This window comes from Amblyomma americanum, chromosome 6 (assembly GCF_052857255.1).
Source record: "Amblyomma americanum isolate KBUSLIRL-KWMA chromosome 6, ASM5285725v1, whole genome shotgun sequence".
Taxonomy (NCBI): domain Eukaryota; kingdom Metazoa; phylum Arthropoda; class Arachnida; order Ixodida; family Ixodidae; genus Amblyomma; species Amblyomma americanum.
In genome coordinates, this window is record NC_135502.1 from 42,412,912 (window position 1) to 42,438,958 (window position 26,047).

Consider the following 26,047-nt stretch of genomic DNA (forward strand, 5'->3'; position numbering starts at 1 on the left):
TGAGCACATACTTTAGATTACTGCTCTAAGAGTATTTATTCAACAAGATAAATGTTGTACAAGCAGGTGGGGAAACTTAAAATGTGTATATAGCACTCAATAGATGCATTTATCACAACGCATAATATTATATGGTTTGACTGGGAAAACCATCACTGGCAACTGTTCGACACATTGCATACGTATAGTATTTAGTTAGTCTGAAACATTGTTGTTCTTCTTGTGGTGATGCCCTGTAAAAAGAAAACCATTATAAATATGTATGCTGTACAGTGTATACAAAACAAGCCCTTTATTATCAGAAACCTGAAATTTCCTGATTTTACCAAAGATGTATACACTGCATACAAACTTCTACAATAAAAATGTGCAATCTAGAAATTGATGATACAGATTGCCAAAGCATGAATAGAGAACTAATAATTTATATCAAAACACACTGCAAATGCAATGAAAAAACTTTGCAAGTAATGAATGGCCAGCCTTCCAAACATCATTCACCACCAGAGTAAACAGTAATCTAAGCACACCCTCACCTTTCTTGTGCTTTGGTGTCTTGAGTTCACATGGAAAACTGGCACAAGACCAGTTCCCACCAGCACAGACACTGAAATTTGCATAGAAGCTTTTAAACAAAGTGCATGTAACATTATTGTCTAATTCCACATAATTTTAGTGTTGCATTCTAGTACTTCCTAGCATGGAGAGACCATTTAAAACAATGCAAAGCTCAGTTCTCTGCTGCTGCTGCTGATGCTCATCTCTCACTACTGTCAAAGTTTGAAACTTTTGTCAAAGAAAACGAGTATAAACTGCATTTTTCATACAATCTTGAGCACTATAATACCCGAGAGTAAATGTTGCTTCCATCATAGCACTGGCTCTTCATAACGAACATCACTACCTTTTCGAGACAGTACTTTCTGTTCCAGTGAATGAACAAAGTGGTCTTGATGTGATTGCTTAGAAAACAAGTGCGACTGTAAGTGTTTTCTTACTTTTACTAGTAATATGAAGCATGGACTGTGAATATTGCACCACTCTCAAATAATTAAACATCATACGTTTTAGAAAGAATGTGGTTAATTCTGAACAAGGCTGTCATACCAGTTACTGCAGTCGATCATTATTTCATCACCATCTTTATAGTACCGGTCCTCCAAAGGGCAGCCTGGAATGCAAATAAATTGTGAGGTTTAATGTCCCAAAACGACACATGGGCTATGAGAAGCACCGTAGCGGAGGGCTCCATATTACTTAAGACTACCTGGGGTTCTTTATTGTGCACCTGGCACACACATCGCAGGCTAGGCGCATGTTCGCGGGCCAGGCGCAACGTGCGGTGGTGCCTGGCCCACATACTGCCAACACCCTGAATGACAATTATGTGGTATGAATCGTGTGTGGCTGCTGCACAGCTATAAACAGATCTGTGTGAATGCACTTCCTGAGCTTCTGCATACAGATTTTGTTCGTTTTAGGTCATACGAACTTTGGATGATACAAATATTTCTCGCAACAGTTGGAGATTCATATCATCCAGATTTTACTTTAATATCTAGGTGATGCAAATATTCTATATAAAGAACAAATTCTCTTGACCAAGCTATCATGCCATCAGAAAGGTGTGAAACAGCAAACTATTTTTAGAATTTTCTACCAAAATATACAGCAACCCCAAAACAAAACTGCTGCATACTACAGTAACCTCCCCATCCATTTATTCATTTGCCAGCATTCACCAACTATGAAACTTGTGAAGAGCTGAAATCGGAAGAATAATGCAAACAGCTACCCAATAAGCATACATTTACAGTATGCGTAAAAGCATCATATTAATGACAGCCTTGCAATATGGACTTTCCTGGCAACAAAAGTGAAACAGCTGGGACAGAGCTTCTCTGCATGCATCACTTGGAAATTAGATTCACAGGTTTGAGCTTATCTACAAGCTACTTCTCAGTCATGGTTTTGCTTTTATTGATACAACATTCCCCTTAGTGTCGATGACCACAAACCTACTCTTGCGTGTGAACAAAGTTGACATGACCTCACAGTTCCATGCACCCGCAAACTATGCATTCTGGACCACCTCTGGTGAAGTGAAGTGCTGGCAAGTGTCAAGCCTATGTGCTTGCAGTTATGTACTATGTGCAAGTGGACTATGTGCAAGTTATGGACTATGTGCAAAACAGCCCATTATAAATGCAGTGCACTGTGGCACTTCATTTCCCTGCAGGCCACACCAGCATTCATCCTCTGTCCACAGATGGACAACAATGTACCTCACTGGAAACAATGCACCAGTTATGCGGCCCAGTGGTAGATGTGGATTTCATATCCATTGTCTAGGACATGTCAAGAAGATTTATGGGTGAAAAAAAGAAGTGGCATCTTGCAAGAAATGAAAGACAGAAGCAGGAAAGTATGGTGATCTTCAAGTGGGTTCAGCAGGAACTTACTCTTGATAGGTGGACGGTACGATGGCCTCATGAAATTTTGGAACTCCCGCCTTGAGAGTAGCCAATCTGAATTTCTGTCAGCAACCTCCACCATGGCATCGATACACAGTGTACTAAAAATAAAAAACAGGACCGGAGGTAAAGGCTCACATGTGCTACTTATATTTACACCCATAGAGCTCTTTATTTCATCACCTTCAAGTGAGATTCATTGAAGCACACAATTCCGAACACTGCAAAAAATTACAAGATATTAAACATTAATACTTTACAGAAAGTAAATATCAATCATCAAAAGAAAAAAAAAGGCTCTGCACTAGATGCCTTTTCAGAATATGCCAGTTACTCTCCAGCCCCATGGTCAGTTGTGTGCACTGGCTTAGTGCATAAAATAGGGGTGCTATACTGAATAGGATTTACTCAGTGGCGTCCAGATGTGCTATGCTTTGAAGGTTTCGACACTTCAACTACAGGAACTAGAAGGCGTGCTTTCTTTCTTGCTTAGCGCAGCTAAAGCAGAAAAAAAACTGCACACAACAGAGCTGTACTTCTGTACAGATTGTAGCAGTGTTGTGAGAACTATAAAATGAAAATGCTTTCTCTTACGCTGCCAGTTCACTTCTATGTTTCAGCCATGTGTGGAACATCGTGTTGTTCCTCCGGACACACTTTGAAAGCTCATGAGTGCTGAGGAAATCGTCACCGTCATGGTCACAGTCATCAAACACATCGTCAACCACTCTTGGGTAATGCCTGTCGTGAGAGACCTGCCAACCAGAAAAGAACACGGCATTATAAAACAAGGCTTTTTACAACAAATAACAAAAAATTTTCAATATCTGGGCCTCAAGAACCTAAAGATGGTTAAAATGCAAGTGTTGCATGTACCATACGGGATAAAATTAAGTATATATGGGCATGTTCAGATAAGAACGGTAATCAAGGTCCCATGACCATTTTTTGTTTTCAAATGAATTTTTATATGTGATGGGTAAGTGTGTCCACACAAAGGAATGAACCTTAGTTTTGCAAGGAACTTCGTAGTTTTCTTGGAAAAAAATCGTATGTCACAAGAGGTGGAGAATGTCGTTTTTGCCACTTTGCAAAGTTGCAAGTTTGGAGCATCACTGCATGCACAATAAATTGTTTCCGTGCATAAGTATTTTTTCAGTACTTCATTACAACTTGTACTATACGAACAAACAAAAAAACGTTTTCTTGCTGTGTAAATCTTCTGAGTAAAAAATCGCAAACTTCGCTTCCGGAGCTGTGCGGTGCCAAAAAGGCACTTTTCAGGGCAGCATTAGGGCAAGATGTGTAAAGATCTCCCGACTGAATCTTTTTCTCTGTATTTTTCAGCTACTTTTAATCACTTCAGGCAAGTTTTGTAGCTCTACACTTGACCTATATTTTTCAATATGGCCTCGAAATTGGCAGAAGTTCAAAAACGTCAAAAAAGTGACTACTTTGACATGAATTTAAAAAAAAACATCATCATCGAATTTTATTAAAATTTGCCCTAATTATACTCAATACTTCATAATTTTAAGGCACCTAAAAAGTATTGCATTATATTGTTTCAAAGTATGAAAATAAATACAAAACGGACTTCATGATTTCAATCCCTACGACTGCTCAGTATTCCCTCTTAGGATGCGCAATCGTCAGAAGCTGGTTTTAGTATTGGTTTTCTTTAAGTAAATTTTAAACGCTACAGTTGCTGAGTTCATAAGTGTAATTTGTAAGCATTTTTTTCTATTACAATCAAACGTCTAAACCTCCTATTCGCTTTTGTACTGTTCTAACGGAGGGACCTAAATTACTGTAAGCATATTTGAGCACGTTATTTTGGAGTGACGTGTGTGTAGGGGTAGTTTATGCAAACAATTAATGCACCCGTCGCACTCTCAAGGTGACTTTAACTGCTACCGCCGCTCCAGGGATGAACCGCGCTTGGCAGCCGCTCCTATAGCTATATAACGCCCGGCGCGACCCTGAAATTCACAGCATCATGTGTGCTGCCGCCGCACCACACCGAGGCTTTAGCCGCCGCTATCATCTTTCCATCGCAACGCACTGAACGTCTGGCAGTTATGCCTCAGCCTTCGACCTTCGACCAAGATACCCCTTGTGAGCGGATGTTGTTCGGATCTCGAGTTTTGTGTGTCGTTTTCCAGGCCTGGTAGACCCAGTGGGGTCGTTTTCTGTACTCGCGTGTTTTCTCTACGCTAGAGCGCTCCCTCGACAAGCATACTTGGCATCTCAGTCTCAGCTCCTACGCCAGACCGAAGCAACATCAGTGTCGACGGTGGGCAGCCTGTGTTAAAAATCCATTCATCTGTCCATCTCCTTTATTTTTGGAAAAGCAGCTCTGGGCCCTGCATTCGTCACCTGCTCTTCTGTCTCGCAATAATCTCCGGAAGCGGTGAGCTTTTGCATTCATGAAGAGATTTCCGCGGCGAACGTTTTGTGCCGACTACTCAAAAAGGCACAAACAGAGAAGTGAAAAAGGACATAATTTTCGCAGTGTAAAGACACTCAATGTCGCTGCTCTCGAAAAAGTCCTACTTCCCGAAGAAGCTCTCAGGGTACGAGAAAGTGACTTCATCTGTCAGAATTGTTACCGTCGGTTCAAGGAAGACATAGATAATATGCAGGCAGAGTCAACCGAAACATTAGAAGAATTCCGCCCTGGGGAAGAAATCGTAGAAAATTTAAATTCAAGTGTCAGCCTTACCTCCGAAATCTCGCCCCTAAAGCCACCGAGCGCTCTAAAAAAACGCCTCAGACTTTCCTATGCAAAGTGAAAGCAGGAAGAGGTGGCAAGAGCTATGGTGACGAAAATACGATCGGGGATACAGGCAGCATATAATGTCCCAGAGACTTCGCGTGCGTCAGAAGAAAAGTGTGCGCAATGCAGCAGTTGGGAGGACAACCTACATGCTGCCTACAATAGATGTACGTCCTTTGCGTACGCAGTGAAGAAGAAGAAGACGCAAGATGGAAGGAAGAAGGCAAGAGCGTTGCCAGCTGCTGACACTGCTACCACGAAACCTAACCGTGAAATATGTGCAGGAAGTTATTCCAGAGGCAACGAGGTACGTTATCCAAAAATCGAAGAAGATGGTGGATGAGGAAGGTGTATGGTCAACACAGGAGAGATATACAAGATGTAAACTACAACAGGAAGACATTACCACCGTTTTAGAATATTACACCATGGATGAACTCGATTGCTCCAGACAGACTCCGAACAAAAAGGATGCTGTGAGAATCGAAAAGGAGGGAGAGAAAGAATGGATACCTAAATGCTTCATGACGCAATCCTTGCGAGAAGCATTCCGCCTCTACAAGCAAGCTCACCCTGCCTCCCAGGTTGGCCTCACAAAATTCATATCCTTGTGTTCTAAGTGGGTGAAATGCTCGCCACAGTGTGAAGTGTGTGTTTGTGTGTGCTGTGCAAACTTTCAGTTGTGCCTCGTGGGACTGCAGAACGCGTCCGGAAGGTCGCTTTCTCCCGAAGATATGCAGTCTCTGCGTATGCCAGGAACCTATTGCATCATGTTTCCTTAGGAATTGTGAGCACTGTCCACAAGATGGCATTTTCAATTCGGAAAATTTTGAAATGAGCAGCAAGGACGAGGTGTTGATTGCTTCATGGGAATACGGTGAGCTCGTTAAAAAGACTCTGACCGCTTCATCATTTATGGGAGAATTTCTAAGAATGACCATGAAATGGATTCCCCACAACTATATTAGATCTGTGCAAGCAAGAGCAATACATACAAGAAAAACACAGCTGCAGGAGAGGTGCAATAGTTTTGCATTTTGATTTCGCCGAAAACTGGACAGTTGTACTTCCAGACGCAGTACAAGCGTACCATTGGCAGAAAAAGCAGGTGACCGTGTTAACCTGCGTTGTCACGTCAAGAAAATCGACTCGGAACTACGCCGTTATTTCCGACGATATGTCTCATGATTCAGCTCATGCATGCTAGGCTCTGTCGAAAATCAAAGCACACCTCGAAGACAACGCGCCAATTTACACCAAGATAACATATGCGAGCAACGGGCTCCCGCTCACTTCAAGAATAAATATCAGTTTCATGAGCTACAACGCAGTGAATGTCAAGAGACGAAATGGATGCTTTCGGCCACTGGACACAGTAAAAATGCTCGCGACGGCGTTGGTGGGCTTGTGAAACATCGAGCATCACACCACAACTTGCGGAAGCCTGCAAGTGAGGCCATACAAACAGCCAGCGGCTTCGTAGACGCAATTCAAGGAACGCTAAAGAACATCACCATTCTGGAGCTCCCACAGAGGGAGCTTGCAGACTTTCGCAAAACGAAGAAGGAAGAATGGAAAACGGCAAAGAAAGTGCCTGGAGTTCAGTCGCTCCATATGTGGAAGTACGTTCAAACAAATGAAGGCAATGCATCCTACGTGGCCTCCACCGCTGCTTCGGAATGGAAGAGACTGTGATCTGGTTTGTGCTTCGTGCTGGACAATATACTGTGCGCATACTGACTTCAACTGCTGCCGTTTATTTCTTGTTACGATTTTCTGAATTGCAATCTGCACATAAAGCGGCATCCCATTTGTAAATTGCGTCCCTATTAAAACTCCTCCTGATTAAAAATCTTGCAGGTAAATTGTTCCTCTCAGAAGACGACGTTCTGTCTCCTGACATTGCCCTGTAGAACCTTAGAACACAGAGGTAAACAGATGCAGGTACGGAAACGTCGGCTTCAGAAACACATTAATATAAATTTTTATATATAAAAATTTTTTTAAGAACCGACAAATGATCTAATATTTTTAAAGAATCAATTACATACCAATGTACCTTAAGATGATAAATTAGAGAATACAAAAAAAAAACGTTTGACCGCTAGCAGCCAGTTGATCAGGTGAAATAGCAAATTTATTCCCATTTTGACGCATTAAGAACGCCGCTAACAAGCGAGTAGAAGCTGTACAAACATTCAGGATGGTTTGCATATTGTGGCAAATGAAATGTAACCACGTTCAATGAGTGCTAAATCAAATTTCTGACAGTTGCTATTTCTAAGAGGCAGTAATAAGCAATTCTAGGTAACAAAAACATGAACTCAGTCTTGTATTTATTTTTATACTTTAAAACAAAATAATGCAACACTTTTTTGCTGCCTTAAACTTATGAAGTATTGAGTATTATTAGGGCAAATTTTAATAAAATTCGATGATGATGTTTTTTTTAAATTCAAGTCAAAGTTGTCACTTTTTTGACGTTTTTGAACTTCTGCCAATTTTGAGGCCATACTGAAAAATATAGGTCAAGTGTAGAGCTACAAAACTTGCCTGAAGTGATTAAAAGTAGCTGAAAAATACAGAGAAAAAGATTCAGTTGGGAGATCTTTACGCATCTTGCCCTAAGGCTGCCCTGAAAAGTGCCTTTTTGGCACCGCACAGCTCCGGAAGCGAAGTTTGCGATTTTTTACTCAGAAGATTTACACAGCAAGAAAACGTTTTTTTATTTGTTCGTATAGTACAAGCTATAATGAAGTACTGAAAAAATACTTATGCGCGGAAACAATTTATTGTGCATGCAGTGATGCTCCAAACTTGCAACTTTGCGAAGTGACAAAAACGACATTCTCCACCTCTTGTGACATACGATTTTTTCCGAGAAAACTACGAAGTTCCTTGCAAAACTAAGGTTCATTCCTTTGTGTGGACACATTTACCCATCACATATAAAAATTTAATTGAAAACAAAAAATGGTCATGGGACCTCGATTACCGTTCTTATCTGAACATGCCGTGGCCGTGGCCTAGTGGGATGGGCGCCCGTCTCGGCTGCGGGCGGTGATCGGTTCGAAACCCACCGACGGACACCCACAGGTAAAAATGGGTACAAGCGTCCCTCAGCCTAGCGCCCGGCTTTCATTAGGGGTGTTCGCTTGGGAGAAGCTCCGTAAACCCCGCTGCGCCCCTCGCGGGCGAAGCCCCAGTGTCGGACAACCTCGGTGCCTGCTAAAGGTGGTATCACTGCCAACGTGGCTCACACCTTCGTCATCTCGGAGGTGCTGGGTTCGGGAGGTGCTGGGTTCGACCCCCAGTGCCACCGGGTACCCACCGGTTTTTAATGTGTACAAGATTTCCCCCGGCCTGGTGCTCGGCTCTTCTGGGTGAGATGCTTGGGAAAAGGGTCTTGACCACAGTTGCTATGATGGATCAGCGATAAGTTCCGCCGTCAACAACGTTAAATCCGCCTCGTGCGATAGGAGCCCATTTGTGGCCCTTCCGAGCTCATTCCGACTGCGGGTTCCACCGCTTCTAGTCGTTTCTTGCCCACAATCGACGGGACTTTGGCAGCACAGGCTACCTTTCCCATGCGGTGCACCCCTGAAAAGCCGAGCGCTATGGCCGGGGGACCGCTTGTTCCCATTAGTTTGACCGGCTCGGTAAGACCGGCAGCCGCGGGGATCGAACCCCCGACCTACCAAAGCCGAGGCGAGCGCTCAAACACAAGGCCACGGCCAATTTAATTGAAAACAAAAAATGGTCATGGGACCTCGATTACCGTTCTTATCTGAACATGCCCATATGTAGCATGATGCTTCGGCAGTTCCTATGGATATCTATACCTCTACCAGTCCTTCACAAACCTTCACGGTGGAATAAACGATTCTAGCAAGACGAATATGCACTGGACAGTGCTGATATTTTATTGCACACCTGTCTGCTTGGTTTCCTTTAAGGAACAAAGCCTATCATCTGTTTCAAATGTGCCCACAGTACTACTGTATTTTGCTTACATAGAGTAGCTCCGCTACTACTCACCTTAGATTCGAGAAGCTCCACAAAGTGCCTTCGAATGCGATCCCTCTCATGTTGGAAGCAAACAACTACACACCAAAAGAAACAGATACACAACCATAAGGCACACAGCAATCTTAAAGTATGTATACTTAACTACAGTGCCACTAGCAAACATAGCCACTATCTAATCATAACAATACATGTCATTATGGGAACTGGGTGCTCGAACACTTAATATTACTAATGACCTAGAGATTATCATTAAGATGCTTCATGCACTACCATTTTATGGTGAATGTGTCTCATGCACTGTTGGGTTTGGAGTTCACGATGTGTGTTGCAATGAAAATATGAATTCCCACAAACAAACTCCTTATGCAGTGATGAGTATACAAGAGCTATAGCTGTTAAAATGTTGCCAAGAACCTTGTAACTTTGCAAATAAGAGTTAACGACTGCTACAGAAACTGCACGACATAAGAGACAGTGCCAGAACAGAGCTGAGCAGTGTACACTACACTATATCTGATATGCATCAGAAGCAGATAATAGCAAGCAGAAAATAGATGACATGACAAGTGCAAAAGGTTCACAAATATAGCGATGCATGGCTGCTTGCCTATATACCTAATCAAGACTGCTTGCTCACCAAAGCAATGCAAGTTGAACTGCTCAGATTTTTCTAAACATACTTCCAAAATAAGATGCTTGCTCCACAGATAGCATTAAACCTCTAATAGACACTGATTAGCCAGGCTTGTCACAGGCCAACAGTCATTTCTGGCTCCTGAGGTGTCCAGCTCGTCATGTGCTTTGTAGCAGTATGTGTCCAGTTTACAGCAAGCAGGGCTCGTACAACATGCGTTTCTTTGCTCAGATGATGGTATGCGTTCTGTAATACTGCTGATCTGCCTGAAACTGGAAACTTTTCACTGCAGACAAGAACAATAAGTCACAAGTGGCAGCTGTGCGGCTAGTTTTGATGCCTCAGTGTTCAGTGATAGTGATGACATCAATGCTTATGTTCTTCAAGTGAAGACAACAGTGACGACCTCCTTGACAGTGTGTCAGAAGATAAAGAAAGTAGAGAGGAGTTCATTGCCAGTAGCGGTGAGTGGTGCCAAATCCCTGTAGTAGAATGGATAGTTGGGCGAGTTGGTATGTATTCATTTTGGTTAGAAACAGCGTGAACGAACGGAGGACCGAGAACGAGGAAACACACAGACAAGCGCTGACCCCCACTAGAGCCTGTCAAGTTTGTGTTCAAAATTTTCGTAGTGTTTTCTGTCCTTTAGATGCATACTATCATTTCCTGAAGTAAAAAAAATGAGCATTACGGTGAAAATTTGACAAGTACACTGAGCCGCAGCCAGAAGAATAGCCTGCACATTAAGTCGCCGGCAGTTTCCCTCATCGGCTGGCTGGCTATGATCATGTGACTATACTGCTGGTATATCCCATAGGTGTACTCGAGCAGACAACGACTGGAAGTGCAATCATATTGTCACGTAGTGGTGACGGCAGTCGAAGCAGCGATGAAGACGGACGAAAGGATCTTCTAAAAGAGCTGTTTATTGGGCTGACTTGCACCCAAAATGGACTGAATCACTCGGCGGCGGCGAAGCGACAAGCGTGCTCGGCGGTCGTCGAACAGAATACCCGCCGCTGTCGGCCGTGCTCAATTTAAAGCTGATAGCGAACATTCGAGATAAAGAGCGCAAAGTTACTAGAACATTCCGGAACAACGTAGAATCAGCTTTGCCTGGCTGCGATCAATCGAGATAAATCTAGTCGCGTCTTGCGTCGCAAACAAAGCGATAAAGTGGTGTCGCGGCAGATTTGAAAAACGAACACTGCAAATATTCGCGGCATTACTCCCCTCTCAAAGAAGCATCGGCCCGATGCATTAAAACAAATAATGCGACTAGTAAGGGAAAAAAACGGATCTTGCGAAAATAGAGCATGGAAATGCAGCGGCCTTTAGCGTGCATAATACGGCTTCAGACGGACTACATGGACAACTTCTGGTCGTACGCGGCGTCGCTGGGATGCAGTCATTGCGTCAGGGATGACTTCATAATCCAGTTCACCCAGCCGACGAAGAACCTTGTATGGGCCGAAATAGCGGCGCAAAAGCTTTTCACTCAATCCACGGCGGCGAATGGGCGTCCACACCCAGACTTGGTCTCCTGGCTTGTATTCCGCGTTGCGTCTTCGTAGGTTGTAGCGTCTGGCGTCGGACCGCTGCTGATCTTTGATCCGTAATCGGGCAAGCCTTCGAGCTTCTTCTGCGCGTTGAAGGTAGGCGGCAACGTCGACGTTCTCTTCTTCTGTAACGTTGGGCAGCATGGCGTCTAGCGTGGTCGTGGCATCCCTGCCATGGACGAGCCTAAAAGGCGTCATCTGGGTGGTCTCCTGCACTGCGGTGTTGTAGGCGAAGACGACGTAAGGCAGGATGACATCCCACGTTTTATGTTCGGCATCGACATACATAGCGAGCATATCGGCGATGGTTTTGTTCAGGCGCTCGGTCAGTCCGTTGGTCTGCGGATGGTATGCAGTTGTCCTCCGGTGGCTGGTTTGGCTGTAGCGTAGGATGGCTTGCGTGAGTTCCGCCGTAAATGCTGTTCCTCTGTCCGTGATGAGCACATCGGGGGCGCCGTGTCGAATAAGAATGCACTCCACGAAAAATTTGGCCACTTCTGCTGCTGTTCCGTTCGGTAGGGCTTTCGCCTCGGCGTAGCGGGTCAGGTAGTCGGTCGCTATGATGATCCACTTATTTCCAGATGTTGACGTTGGAAAAGGGCCAAGCAAGTCCATACCAATCTGCTGAAAGGATCTTGAGGGAGGTTCAATGGGTTTCAGAAATCCTGCTGGTCGTGTGGGAGGAGTCTTTCGTCGCTGACAATCTCGGCATGTTTTCACATAGTGTGCGACATCGGCAGACAGTCGGGGCCAGTAATACTTGTCTTGAATGCGGCGGAGGGTGCGAGTAAACCCGAGATGTCCAGCTGTCGGCTCGTCGTGTGAAGCCTGTAGAACTTCTTCGCGGAGACAAGTAGGTACAACAAGGAGGTAGGCTGTTTTGTTCGCTGTAAAGTTCTTCTTCACAAGGACCTCATTCTGCACACAGAAAGAAGACAGTCCTCGCTTGAATGAAGCGGGGGGTGAAGAAACCTTGCCTTCCAGGTACTCGATGAGGCCTTTTAGGTTGGGGTCCAAGCGTTGCTGCTGAGCAAAAGAGCTTGCGCTGATGGGTCCCAGGAAGGCGTCCTCATCGTCGTCCAGCGGCGGTGCATCTACAGGGGCTCGTGAGAGGCAATCGGCGTCAGTGTGCTTGCGTCCGGACTTGTAAACGACGGTGACGTCAAACTCCTGGAGACGCAGACTCCATCGAGCGAGTCGGCCAGAGGGATCCTTCAAATTGGCAAGCCAGCAGAGCGCGTGGTGGTCGCTGACCACCTTGAACGGCCGTCCGTAGAGGTAGGGGCGGAATTTCGACGTAGCCCAGATGATGGCAAGGCACTCCTTCTCAGTGGTCAAATAGTTAGCCTCGGCCTTAGAAAGGGAACGGCTAGCGTATGCGATGACCTTCTCCAGCCCGTCACTTTTTTGAACGAGAACGGCGCCTAGTCCCACGCTGCTTGCGTCGGTATGAACTTCAGTATCGGCGTTTTCGTCAAAATGCGCAAGGATCGGTGGGGACTGTAAACGACGCTGAAGTTCTTTGAAGGGTTCTGCTTGCGGCGCTTCCCATTTAAACGGCACGTCTGCCTTCGTCAGTTGGGTCAGGGGCTCGGCGATGCGCGAAAAGTTTTTCACAAATCGTCGGTAATATGCGCATAGTCCGAGAAATCTGCGCACTGCTTTCTTATCGGCCGGCGGTTGAAACTGTTCAATAGCAGCTGTTTTCTGCGGGTCTGGGCGTACTCCTTCCTTGCTAACGATGTGGCCTAGAAACAGCAGCTCTTCGTAGGCAAAGTGGCATTTCTCTGCTTTCAAGGTTAGGCCAGACGACTTGATTGCGTCTAGTACTGTTCGAAGTCTTTTGAGGTGCTCTTCAAAGTTCGAGGCGAAGACAACGACGTCATCTAAATATACCAGACAAATTTTCCACTTCAGGCCTGCCAGCACTGTATCCATTACTCGCTGAAACGTCGCTGGTGCGGAACAGAGACCAAATGGCATCACCTTGAACTCAAACAGCCCATCCGGAGTTATGAATGCTGTCTTCTCGCGATCTCTTTCGTCGACCTCAATTTGCCAGTAGCCGCTCTTGAGGTCCATCGATGAGAAATATTTGGCGTTGCAGAGGCGGTCCAGTGTGTCGTCGATGCGGGGGAGGGGGTAGACGTCCTTCTTTGTTATGTTGTTCAAGCGGCGGTAATCCACGCAGAATCGAAGTGCGCCGTCTTTCTTTCTCACTAGGACAACCGGTGCCGCCCATGGGCTGTTTGAAGGCTGGATGACGTCGTCGCGAAGCATTTCTTCGACTTGGTCCCGGATGGCTTGTCGTTCTCGCGGAGACACACGGTAGGGGCTTTGACGGAGAGGTAGGACGTGTTGATCCGTTATAATGCGATGCTTGGCAATTGGCGTTTGTCGCACCTTCGGCGATGTCGAAAAGCACTCACTGTAGTTTTGAAGCAGATTGCGGATCTGGTCTTGTCTGTTCCGGTGCAGGGCTGGGTTGATGTCGAAAGTGGGCGAGTTCTCTTGGTCAGGCGGATCTTCTGCGGAGGGGCCGGAGAGGGCGAAGGAATCTCGTACGTCAGATATTTCGTCGTAGAAAGCAATCGTCGTTCCTCTGTTAATATGCCGGTATTCCTCGCTGAAGTTAGTCAGCAGTACTTCGGCCTGGCCATTGCGGAAATGTGCGATGCCTCTTGCGATGCTGATTCCTCGGTCTAGTAGCAACTGCATGTTCCCCTCGATGATGGCTTCAGTGTTTATGGCTTTCGTGGCGCCTACGGTCACGATAACGCTTGAACGGGGTGGGACGCTCACTTCTTCCTCCAGGACACTTAGGGCAACGTGATTTTCCCGAGTTTTCATCGAAGCGATGGCTTCGTCCGTCGAAAGCGTGATCAGCTTGGATCGCAGGTCGATGATCGCCTGATGCTCATTAAGGAAATCCATACCCAAGATCACTTCGCGGGAGCATTGCGGTAGCACAACAAAGGTCGCAGGATAGGTATGTCCTTTGACAGTCACTCGCGCTGTGCATTGTCCTGATGGCGTAATGAGGTGGCCCCCAGCGGTGCGAATTTGTGGGCCGTCCCAAGCCGTTGTGACTTTTCTGAGCTGCGCAGCGAATGTTCCATTCATCACCGAGTAATCGGCTCCTGTGTCGACTAGAGCGGTAACTTTCCGGCCGTCGATAGTCACTTCTAGGTCGAGGGTCCTGGCTCTTGCATTGCATGTCGCTCTCGGCGTCGGGTCACGGCTTCGTCGCGTATGCGAGTCACGGGTTGGGCGTGTGGTCGAAGCTCCTCTGGGTGGCGGCGTCGATTTCAAGGTAGCTTGCGTCGTGGTCGAGGTTCTCATTGTGTGCGGCGTCGGTGCAGCGAGTGTCGGTTCTTCATGCGGCGTCGCGGGTGCAGCGTCTTCATGGGGCGTGGTCGGTGGAGGATCTTCGGCATTTAGATCGTGAGCAACCTCACCTCCAGAGGTTGCTGCCTTTAGTTTCCCCTACGGGGGCTGGGCGACCTTCCTCGTACTGCGGCTGCGTAGCTGCGGCGTGGCGACGCAAAGCGCGAGGTTGACGGCGATGGTGAGCGCGAAAAGCGGTTCGGCGTGTACTCTTCTCGACGCAGGTACTCATCGATTTCGTGCGGACGTTGTCCGAAGCGTGGTCGTGGGGCGTTAACGGCAAATCCTCGAAGACCGATACGTCGGTACGGGCAGTGACGAAGAATATGGCCGGCCTCACCGCAATGGAAGCACAACGGCCGGTTGTCGGAAGTCCTCCAGGCGTCGCATTTCCTGGGGCTTGAGGGTCGGTCATAGGCTGGGCGGGCGGGGCTGGGAGGCGGCGTTGTGGACCAAGTGGCTCATCTCGGGGAGGACGTGGGGGTTGTCATTGGGGCTGAGCAGTCCTTACTGCAGTGGCGTAGGTCATGGCCTGGGGTTCTGTGGCCGTCGGGGTGCCAAGTGCCTGTTGCACTTCTTCCCGTACCACGTCCATCAGAGTCGATGCTTGTGGCTGTGGGGAGGATGGCAGTAATCGGCGTAGCTCCTCTCGGACGATTTCGCGGATAACGTCCCGCAAGCTGTCGCTGGTGGTGGCCGGCGTGTCCGAACGGATTGCATAGGCAGAGGAAGGGCGGTTGTACTGCCGAGCTCGGACGTCGAGGGTCTTCTCAATCGTGCAGGCTTCCTGCATGAATTCCTCGACCGTTTTTGGCGGCTGATGGACGAGGCTGCCAAAGAGTTGTTCTTTTACGCCGCGCATTAAGAACTGAACTTTCTTTTCCTCGGTCATCCCGGGATCGGCGCGGCGAAATAGGCGCTCCATCTCCTCGACGTAACTGCGGACGGGCTCATTCGGAAGCTGGATCCTGGACTCGAGGAGTCGTTCGGCTCTTTCTTTCCTCACGACACTGGTAAATACCTTCAATAGTTCTCTCTTGAATAGCTCCCATGTCGTAAGGGACGACTCGTAGTTTTCGTACCACGTGCGTGCGGAGCCATCCAATGAGAAAAAAACGTGTCCAATCTTTGCCGCATCATCCCACTTGTTGAATGACGCCACGCGCTCAAATTGATCCAACCATTCTTCAGGGTCTTCGCCTAGGGATCCATTGAAAGTTGGCGGCACCCGCGGCTGCTGCAGTATGATCGGTGTCGACATCTTCGGCGAGATTGCGGTGCTCGTAGCCGCGTCTTTTCGCTGTCTTGTGCGGTCTGGATTTTTCCCGAACTCAGGCTCCTCTCCTTGGAGACGTCGGCTGGCTCGCTGAGCTGCTGGCTCGTCCTCGGGTGCGAAGCGCTCAGGGCTGGCTTCACGACTTGAAGGGGGCGTCCGGAACATGGAATGCTACCCAGCACCTCCACCAGATGTCACGTAGTGGTGACGGCAGTCGAAGCAGCGATGAAGACGGACGAAAGGATCTTCTAAAAGAGCTGTTTATTGGGCTGACTTGCACCCAAAATGGACTGAATCACTCGGCGGCGGCGAAGCGACAAGCGTGCTCGGCGGTCGTCGAACAGAATACCCGCCGCTGTCGGCCGTGCTCAATTTAAAGCTGATAGCGAACATTCGAGATAAAGAGCGCAAAGTTACTAGAACATTCCGGAACAACGTAGAATCAGCTTTGCCTGGCTGCGATCAATCGAGATAAATCTAGTCGCGTCTTGCGTCGCAAACAAAGCGATAAAGTGGTGTCGCGGCAGATTTGAAAAACGAACACTGCAAATATTCGCGGCAATATGAAGATATTTGGTCTAAATGTGACTCAGAATGCAACCTAAAATATAACACGCACCTAGGGGAATTCGTAAATGCTTTGCGGGCTTGGAATTGTTTGTAGCAAAAAATGAAAGGCAATCATTTGGAGCAAGAGGTTTAAACAGTGGTTTCAGCACCAAAGAATCTCGGAATGCAACACAAAATACAACACGCTCCCAGAGGAAAATGAATATGAGATAATTCTCTCACAAATGGGGATTCAAACTGCTGTCTTCAGAGTACTAAAACACGGTGCTGATCCATTTTGCTACAGAACCAATTGGAGGAACCACTTTATTGTGCTACTTTCCATGGCTGTGGACGTCAAGCGACTATTGCGAGCCAATGAGACAACACTGCCGGCAGTATATCCACTTCCTAAAATAAAAGTATGTAATGGGGTTAGGAGGAGGTTATGCGTTGTTGGCTATAATGGCGCTATAATTATCACCTTTTGCGTGTTTAAATCACACATTAATTGCCGTGGATTTTGCTTTTAACTCAAAGCCTTAAAGATATTGGAAGGCACACCCTAAGATCCTGAAGAACAAGACCGTTCCTATTCAAAGATTTACCTGAACAAGTTAGTAATAACTAATAGCTGAAAGGAAGATTGTGTTGTACAGCAAAGATTAGCTGGTAACTAGTGTTAAAAAGGAAACACAGTTATTCTCAACAGACTTGTTTGTGTCTTGAGCTCAGAAAATGACTATCCTTGTTATGAACTTGTTAACTAGTCGCAACCTCCACCCTGCTCTGCAAGTGCTGCAGATGATTGCTTGTATGTTCTGACTTCTAATACCCTTATAGTATAGGATCGCAAGAAAAAAGAAGTAAACTGGACGAGAACCGCAGGAAGAAACAAATACTCCATTGCTCATTTTCATAAAGTGGACTTAGAAATGATGTTAGAGAGCCCTTTTTCACTGCGCAGATCTGTGGTGCATTCATGTGACTGGTCCACCAACACAGGTTGCTGCAGAGCAGAAAACTGCTTTATGCAGTGTTTGTTGATGCCTTCTTTTTTCCTGAAGCCACAAAGCTTTCGTTCTGTGTTCTATGCTTCGAGAACATACAGAATGTGCTCTACTCGCCCGCAAAGTTGCACCAAGTGTCACGGAGTGCTAAGGCCTCCGTATCAGCAGACATGCCTACAGCTCAGCCTGCTTATTATTACAACCATTGCCAATCAAACTTTTGTAACATTATTACATATACAACACCACTGAAACACAGGACTTTTGTCCCACAGAAATTTTTAACAAAATAGAAAAGAAAAGCAAGTGATCGCTCAGATTTGTTAGACCAATGGACCATAAAAAAGTGGCACTGCCAACAATCAGCACACTTACATAAAATTGCTGTAACTGCCGCCCTCCAATATCAGCTTATTTTTATCAGTTATAGGTACAATTTTTTCTTGAAATGTAATAATCTGACCTGCATTTTTGTTCTGCTTTTGCAGCTGTGTAAAGTGATTTTCTGTTAGATAGCTCACTCGGTTCTGTAATGCTTTGCTTAAAGGATATGAATAAATGCAGAGTAATGAGATCAAGGTACTAAGAAATGTAACGATGCTGTGTTACCTGGCTTTTGGTGATACTTGTGATGTGGCAACTTGACCTTGGCTGGAAGTCAAATAAAGAGAATAAACTGCACATCCTTTTGAATTTAAACGGTTTGGATTACTTTGCCTCACATATCAGCATTTCATATTCACACACAAGAAGCACTGAAATGATACATCCATGAGAGCTTGAAAACTAACTGTTCCTGAAGTACCTTTAAAGCAGGAGTGATAGACACGCCATGGGTTGTTTGGTAAGGTGAGGTTTTCGGGGATATTTCTTCTGTGCCACCTCCCACTGTATACGAAATGCAGAATGTCTGGCAATAAAACATTGTTAGTTCACTCTTGTAGTTATGTTAACCTCCCCTTTCTACTCGTGTCCATAAGTGTGCTGCTGTTTTTAAAGTGTGTTTTAGCAACCTGTCTTTAAATATGTTAAGGTAATGAAGGTAATGAGCCAAATTCTTTTGATAACTTGTAGTTTGAAAACTTGCAATTCACAGTGAAGGAAACACTAATTACAAAGTTTTCCAGGCCATACATGAAAACCAGCACTCACGCTTTTTGCAGTGTCCCTTGTGCTTGATGGATATGTGCTTTTGGCCCAGGCAGGCGTCTTTGTGAAGCATACAGTGGTTGTCGTAAGTCACTCCATTAGTACCGCATACAGGCTTGTGGTGGGATGGGCAGTGCTGAACACACTGGCACGACGCCACTCCATTGTCCAAGATCCGACACACCCTTCCGGGCCGACATATAACGGCGGCGCAGATGTCCAGCTGACTATCTGAATGGCGGGAAAACGCAACAGCACGCTAGTAAGGGCGACGAGTTTCTTTTTGGGGGCGACGAAGAGAAGTAGCACCATAGGCGTCGAGTTTTAATCGTTTACAGAACACGACGAAAACGGGAAAGTCTTTACCTGTGATCTCATCTTTTACCGGCACCTGTACGGAGAGAACAAGACATATTCAAGCTTTTTTCTCCTTCTTTGTGGCACCAAAGCGACATATGTTCCAACCACAAGGCCACACGCCTGAGGTGTCCCAAGCGCGCTCGTGAGGGAAAACTGCTGCCAAAAAACATGCGCGATCAAAGGATCGCTCATTGACAGAAGGTCGAATCCTGCTCACCGATGTGACGCTTGCCCAACCAGCAGCGAAAAGCAACCACGCCTGGAATGAAGCAAAAAACAACGTTGAATGAGCGTGCGGATCGAAGGTCACGAAAAAGTTTTAAAAGTTCCGCGAAGTCGATGTTAGTAGCTCGAACTGGAAGAAAGAGCTTACTCACACTCAAGAACTTCATTGTAGGTGTTGCCAAGTGCCTCCGACGCGAGTGACGCCGCTCACGCGAACGGCAGTAATCAAATTGAGCTTGGCTCGGAAATACGATCGCACGATCCCGCAGCGGAAACCATGCCTTCGCGTATCCGTTTCAAAGAGGAGGGCAAGGCCGCAACAGGCTCTAGCGTGGACTAGTGGCGCCATCCTTCGTCGGTGCGTAAAGTTTCGCTCTCTTCTTACGCGGCGTATTTTGAACCTTGAAAAAGAAGCGAAGCACTGGCCTACCCTACGCTTCACCTTGTAATAAGGAACTACCCGTTAGAACGCCGCATGTGTTTCAGTAACTAGGCGTACTATATTGGCCGCCTATGCAATAAGACGACTCAGCGTCTGTAGAAATGTGTGCTACATTTCTCGTAAGAGCGTTCGCGTGATGCCTGGTGCCACAAAGTCCTTATCATAAAAGCAGCTAAACGAACTTCCACATGACACTGGTCACAACTGATGGGGCACTTGTCTTGGGATGTACTACCTAATGTGTGAGATGACACACTTAACGTAATATAGTCACACACACACACACAGCCTAGTGTGTGTGAGTGTGTGTGTTCCTTCCTGCGTGGCGTCCGTTTGTTGGCTGTCGTTCCGGTCTCCAGCGTACCGTAGTGCAGACAGGCCAACACAACAGCAAATAGTATTTGCGAGATAGCGTCCAGGCTCCCGTTCAGCGAAGCGCCGATGGCCGATGGTGTGAGAGAAAGTGCGGATCGGTCGAGAAGGTATAGTGAGGTCACACGTGAAGCGGCGGATTTGAAAAGTGATTAAAACATGACAAATTGTGAACATAAGGTCGCAACATCTGTAAGGGATCGGATGATCCGCGGGGTAGAGCCAGTTGCCCGGTCTCGGCGCCTCCCCGCGGCAGCCCCCCCCCCCCCCCCCCCCCCTTTCCCCTTCGGTGACGCGCGGCGGCGGGCCGCGCTGAAAAGAAGCTCCCGTCTTGCGGTCAAGCACCCCTGACAGCGACGGCCGCGCGCTTTTGTCCTCGCACTGTTTCACGCTGGAGGCCCCCTCTTCTTGGAAAACACCGGACGCGACGCGACGCGACCTTGCGAAGGGCATCTCGTGGGAAGATCTTGAAAATGTCAAGGAGGGGAGCAGCGGGAATGACGAATGGACCGCGGCGGCCAGATTTGAAACAACCCCAACGAGCGAGCATCGGTGTTGAAGCTAAGCCGCGTATGCTCCCGAGAACGCTAAACCCCCTGGGAAAGTCGGGAACGAGCGGACAGTCGCACACAGTGGAAGCACCCCGCCGGAGTCCGACGACAGCTCTGCGGAGAGAAAACTTTTATTTCTTTCCAAGAGGTTCGCGGGGATGAAGACTTCCTGGTCGTCTTGCTTGGGTGCTGGCGACTTGAGTCTTCAAGCAAGAGTGGGCCCTCAGTCCAGGGCTCCACTGAGTTGTGCCGCTTCAGTTGCGTGCTTTACCAAGGCCCTCTGGACCTCAAGCTCGCTGCTGAAGAGACAGCTCTCCCATTGCTCCGCACTCGGTGTTTGTTGATTGTGGAATGCTATGTTTCTCTTGCATTCCCAGGTGATGTGATAGAGTGTGGGCGTACTGCCGCACCAGTGGCAGTCTGGTCTGAATTGCGTTGGTGATATCTTGTTGTATGTGTGTAGGTTAGGGAAGGTGTTCGTCTGTAGCCTACGCCATCCTACAGCCTCTTCCCTATTTAGTGCTTTGTGTGGTGATGGATATCTCTTTCTGATTCCCCTATATAGTTGTAGGGTCTCTGTGTAGCCCCCCTCGCATATGAGTAGCCGTGACTCCGAGACGATCGATAAGCCTGCTCGGTAAGTGAGCCCTCGAGCTAGACTGTCCGCCCTTTCGTTTCCTGCTACGCCTGCGTGGGCTGGCACCCAGATTATATGTTGTATGGGTATTCTTTCAGCTGAGGCTGCCGCCTCGCTGATTATTCTGAGGGCAGTGCCGCTGATATTGCCCTTCGTATAGTTTCTGCATGTTTCTTTCGAGTCCGTTAGGATATTTAGGGAGCGACCTTTTCTGTAGCCTTCGGCTATCGCTAGCGCGACGGCAATTTCTTCGGCCTCTGCTATCCCTGACACCCCTACTGAAGCGCAGGTGATAGTTTCCCCTGTACCGTTGACCACCGCTACCGCGGCTGTGCGTTTCTCTGCTCTTGCGTACATAGAAGCGTCGGTGTATAGTGTGCTTTCGGATTGGCCTAGCCTTCTGTTTATCTGTTCGGCCCTGGCTCTCCGCCTTTCTTCGTGTAGGTTGGGATCCATATTTTTAGGTAAGGGTCCCACGTTGAACAGCGACAGGGTTGACGAGCTTCGACGAAACCGCTTGCACGTGCGGGTACGATGAGTGGTTGTTTGTGCTTTTTTTTTTCTTCTGAGGGAGAGAGTTCGAATCATACTGTGGAAGTATGGGGCGTGGCACCTAAACCTGGTGGGCCACTCGTTTCGAGGGTCCATTCCCGAAATCTATTTTCTTATAGCGATTTTGATGCTCTTTTCCTGCTGTGTATTTTAGGGAGAGGGTTTTGAACCTTGCCGAAACTGGAAGGCGTGCCATGCAGTTTGTAAACCAATCATGAGTTAGTTTGTTGTGATTGGGTAATGCAAGGGATGGGCTGGGCCTTTAGGTCTTTAAAACCAGGGCCCGGAGCCCTGGAAAAGGTTCTGGGCTAAGGTCAGATGTAATGCATCTTCAGCTATGCCGAGTAGGGGCCTCCCCTAATGTCAGCCAGTTCCACCTTTTTGTTCTTTAACCTTTTTACCGTTTTCAATTTGTCTCATGTATATCAAAGTGCTTGCAATGTAAACATTTCGTATCATACAGTCAGTTCATATTCCCCTTAACGCCTGCATTCTGAGTTGTCGCAATACCGTCTACGACGGAGCACCCCTTGTGCGGAAAAGAAGTCTGCGGTCATCCAACAAAGCAACCGTCTCGGGCGGTGGGCACCTCTGGTGCGGAGAAGAAGCAACTCAAAGAACCTAGTAAGGTCTGCAGCAAAGGAAGAGACCTTACGATGAAGAACGTTTAGTAAATCACTCAGATATTATGACATGCAAGAATTTAGAATAGATTAATTGCACTGATAAGGAAATTGGGATGAGACGGGAATGAGCCCGAGCCCCTTGGATCCCGAGTCAGACGCGCTACTCGTAGGCCACATTCGTTCGATTTACTTAAAAGGCGGTCTTCAGTGTCTGTGTCTCTGAAGTGATACACGCAAAGATATTTCCAGGCCTCTGAAAGGGGCCATTAAAATTATGGCGTCATACTCTTAAGTGCCCTTTGAATTTTGAGGTGGCCAGGTATAGAAGTTGAAGCTCAAAACTGGCACCATCATCTTCGGACATCTTTTCGCGCAACTGGAGGCGCAAACTATTTGCGAGGCCAGTTGTCAGTGGCAAGGGTTTCGACCAACCCGGAGCACGTGACCGGAAGCCGTGATGCGGGCAAACAGGGATGACAGGTTATCGGCACCGCCTCGTCCGAAGCCTTCGTATTTTTTCCCCGGATGACGTGATGCAAACAGGGTTGGCTGCTCAGATCTGTAGACGCACTCGCATGAATAAGACAGGTGCGTTGCATTTTAATGCCATTCGTCACCACTTACCTACGCCTCGCGCGAAGCCGGCGAAGCTCCGCGTCGCATGTCGAAAGCATCGGCCTGCATTGCCTCTTTCCGGTGAGTGGGCGTCCACAGCGAACAGCGGCGTCGGTCGTCCCACGACCACTCGCTTCCTCTCGAGTCCACGGGCTTGAGCTTCACATAAGGCCCGATCCACCAGCCATTTCTGGCCGGCGGGCTGAGCGGTCTCTAAAGCAGCCTCCCAGGAAGAATGAGTGAGATTGGGGGTGGGGGGTACTGCCTGTGGGGAAGGACATTCCCAAAGGTAGTGGAAAAGTGTGGATATGGGAACGCCACAGGTGTTACAATGAGGAGGAAAGGTGGGGTGAAAGCATGAGAGACGGTAAGGTGAAATAAAGCAGCCCGTCTGTAATCGTCGCCATGTGGCGCTGGATAAGGGCGACAAGGTGCTGTGGGGTGGCGGCAATGTCCTGCGGCTGAGCTTGTGAAAGTGGTGATTTGATGATATGTAGAAAAGTGTGGTTTTGCACCAGCCCAGCGTTAGCACTCCGAAAGTAATACGTTTGTCTACTCGAAGTTAAGTGACTGTGCAAGATGATGAGATGAATTACTGAACGTCAAATTCGCAAAAACGTGGCGTGTAAAGACGCAGGCATCGCAGATCAGAACTAAAAAAAAAATCTCAAAAGCAAGTTAATTACGCCGGCTTTACAAACGTCTTGTTTTTGAAAGCGTTTTGAGGGCGACTTCTAATGCTTGAAACGTAGGAGCCACAACGACGAGGACGCTACGCTTGTCGCTCGACCGTATTTGGAGTGTTGTGTGCCGGGGGTTGGCAGTACATTTCTGATTAAATAAATAAGTAAACAAATAAACGTGCCTACTCCTTAGCTCTGCGTGATTAGCAAGCGTAATGCCCATACATTATGACGTACGTAATTTATAGCAATACTGATGCAGCGTTTTTACATGCATGGTCACGTTCACTTCGTTTTTTTTAAATACTTGCCCTGTTAATTTTCACAGACAGACAGACAGAAAAACTTTATTTCTGCAAGCGCCAATATCCAGACATTCATTGCCTTCACAAAAGGTGTTTGCTGTTTATTTCTGCATTAGCGCTCTTCTTATTTTTTCCGAAGAATATCGCGGTCTTTGCTCCTCAGCTCCTTTGTTGTGCATTTGACGTTCTAGCAAATTATATATATATATATATATATATATATATATATATATATATATATATATATATATATATAGGGGTGTCCCATACGCGGTTACCACCAGTACGTCGGTGAGTACTTTATATGTGTCAATATTTGGCAACCTGCTTCGTGTATACTTGTTCGTATTGAAAGCCTCTCGCTCGTTCACGCACGAACCGGCAATAGACAAACACAGCCGTTCTACGCCACCTACCAGAAATTGGGAGGAGGGGGGAGGTATTCACGATACTCTTTTCAGGCTTGAGAATAGTTACCGAATATAAAGAAACTGGTCGTCCATGTACTTTCTAGTGCGACGGTTATGCAGACGCATATCAGTATATTTTAATTTTCTAGCTCCATCCGGCATAGCGAGAATGCTCTTTTCAGTCCTCTGTATGTTGCCTTCGAAAACACTTAACAAGCTTCGACGACTGTTGTACACCAAAAGAGGCACGCTGTATTTATGTCAGTGTAGAAGCGAGCGGCTTCTTTTATTAATGCGAAACCATTAAATGGCTCACTTTCAAGGTCGTATCCGCAAAAAGTTTCAGCAAGAAACGGCGCCATGCGACGTCACGAGCCGGCGAGTCACGCGACGAAGATGAGGACGTCACATAATTAATGAATGCTAATAATGTAATTAGGTAACGCCAAGACTAATTAGTATAATTAGTGATGACATCATGTGAGTGTTACGTCATACCAGGTCAAATGACATCGATTTAATGTGCCATCGAACCTAGTCGCGTGACGACACTGTAATATGACATCACACCTACTCACGTGACAACGATGTAATTTCTCGTCATACCAGGCCCCCATCCACCCCCTTTCCACCCCCATTTCAAGATCCATATGGATCCCACATTACTACACATGCGCGCATGACGCATTACAAAGAGGGCCCCCAACCCGGTCCACATTAATGACATTCGGATTGTCCAGCAGGTAAACGCGCCAGTTCTCGTGTATGACATACCGAAAAGATCATGCAACGACACATGCCTTTGACTCTCGAGACGATGGCGATCATGGTGATGCTAACAGTGCATCCTTATGAGCCCGTGGAAGTCTGATATACCGCTACCAAATTAAAAGTTGCCAGAATATTGATTAAATATTGTACATCACCCAGCAACCGAAGACAATTATTGTGCGACTCAGCAGCACAGCGCGAGCATGTAATCAGTTCCATCCACACATCTTCATTAAAAGAAAGGAAAAGGAATCAGCTACCACATCATCATACATTCATTATAGTTTTGCATTTTTTCGCCGCTGCAACACCGCTATGCTGGCACGTTCGCCTCGTGTTGCGGTGTTTTGGCATAATAAGTGAATTACCGAGAAGGAACAAGCAACCGGAGACCAAAGAGAGGTTATTGGGAAGGATATAAAAGTGAAATTATGTTTGCATCTGCTTGCGTTATGGAACGGTAATATACTGAAGTAGTGTGAGATTCGAAAGGGCAAGTCACCGGTCAAAAGCTTCGAAGGTGTTATACAGGTTTTTCGGGCTTCGTGCTTTTGTAATCAAATCAGCAGGTGTCCTTGTTAGGAACAGCCCGAATCACATCCTCTCGCCTGTGCCGACTACTCCAGTTTCTGTTAAGTCGGCTTGTAATGTA

General features: G+C 46.9%; 1 protein-coding gene across 1 annotated transcript; it reads right to left on the reverse strand.

The window, feature by feature from the left end:
• Positions 1–17: 17 nt before the first annotated feature.
• Positions 18–19,741, reverse strand: LOC144136695 (follistatin-related protein 1-like). Its single transcript, XM_077669224.1, has 11 exons — positions 19,584–19,741; positions 19,424–19,465; positions 19,213–19,237; positions 18,850–19,077; positions 18,307–18,348; positions 9,292–9,356; positions 3,069–3,229; positions 2,463–2,575; positions 1,108–1,171; positions 537–607; positions 18–233 (listed from the first exon to the last, which is right to left on the reverse strand). Exons 1-11 carry the CDS (start codon positions 19,596–19,598, stop codon positions 196–198), a joined length of 864 nt encoding a protein of 287 aa, XP_077525350.1. The 5' UTR covers positions 19,599–19,741; the 3' UTR covers positions 18–195.
• Positions 19,742–26,047: the final 6,306 nt, after the last annotated feature.

Excerpts from the sequence above, each read along its gene's own strand:
- LOC144136695 (XM_077669224.1), bottom strand. Across the intron at positions 2,576-3,068 it reads CATAGAAGTGAACTGGCAGC|TACACTGTGTATCGATGCCA; the intron begins GTAAGAGAAAGC and ends TTTTATTTTTAG. Across the intron at positions 1,172-2,462 it reads GTACCGTCCACCTATCAAGA|GCTGCCCTTTGGAGGACCGG; the intron begins GTAAGTTCCTGC and ends TTTGCATTCCAG.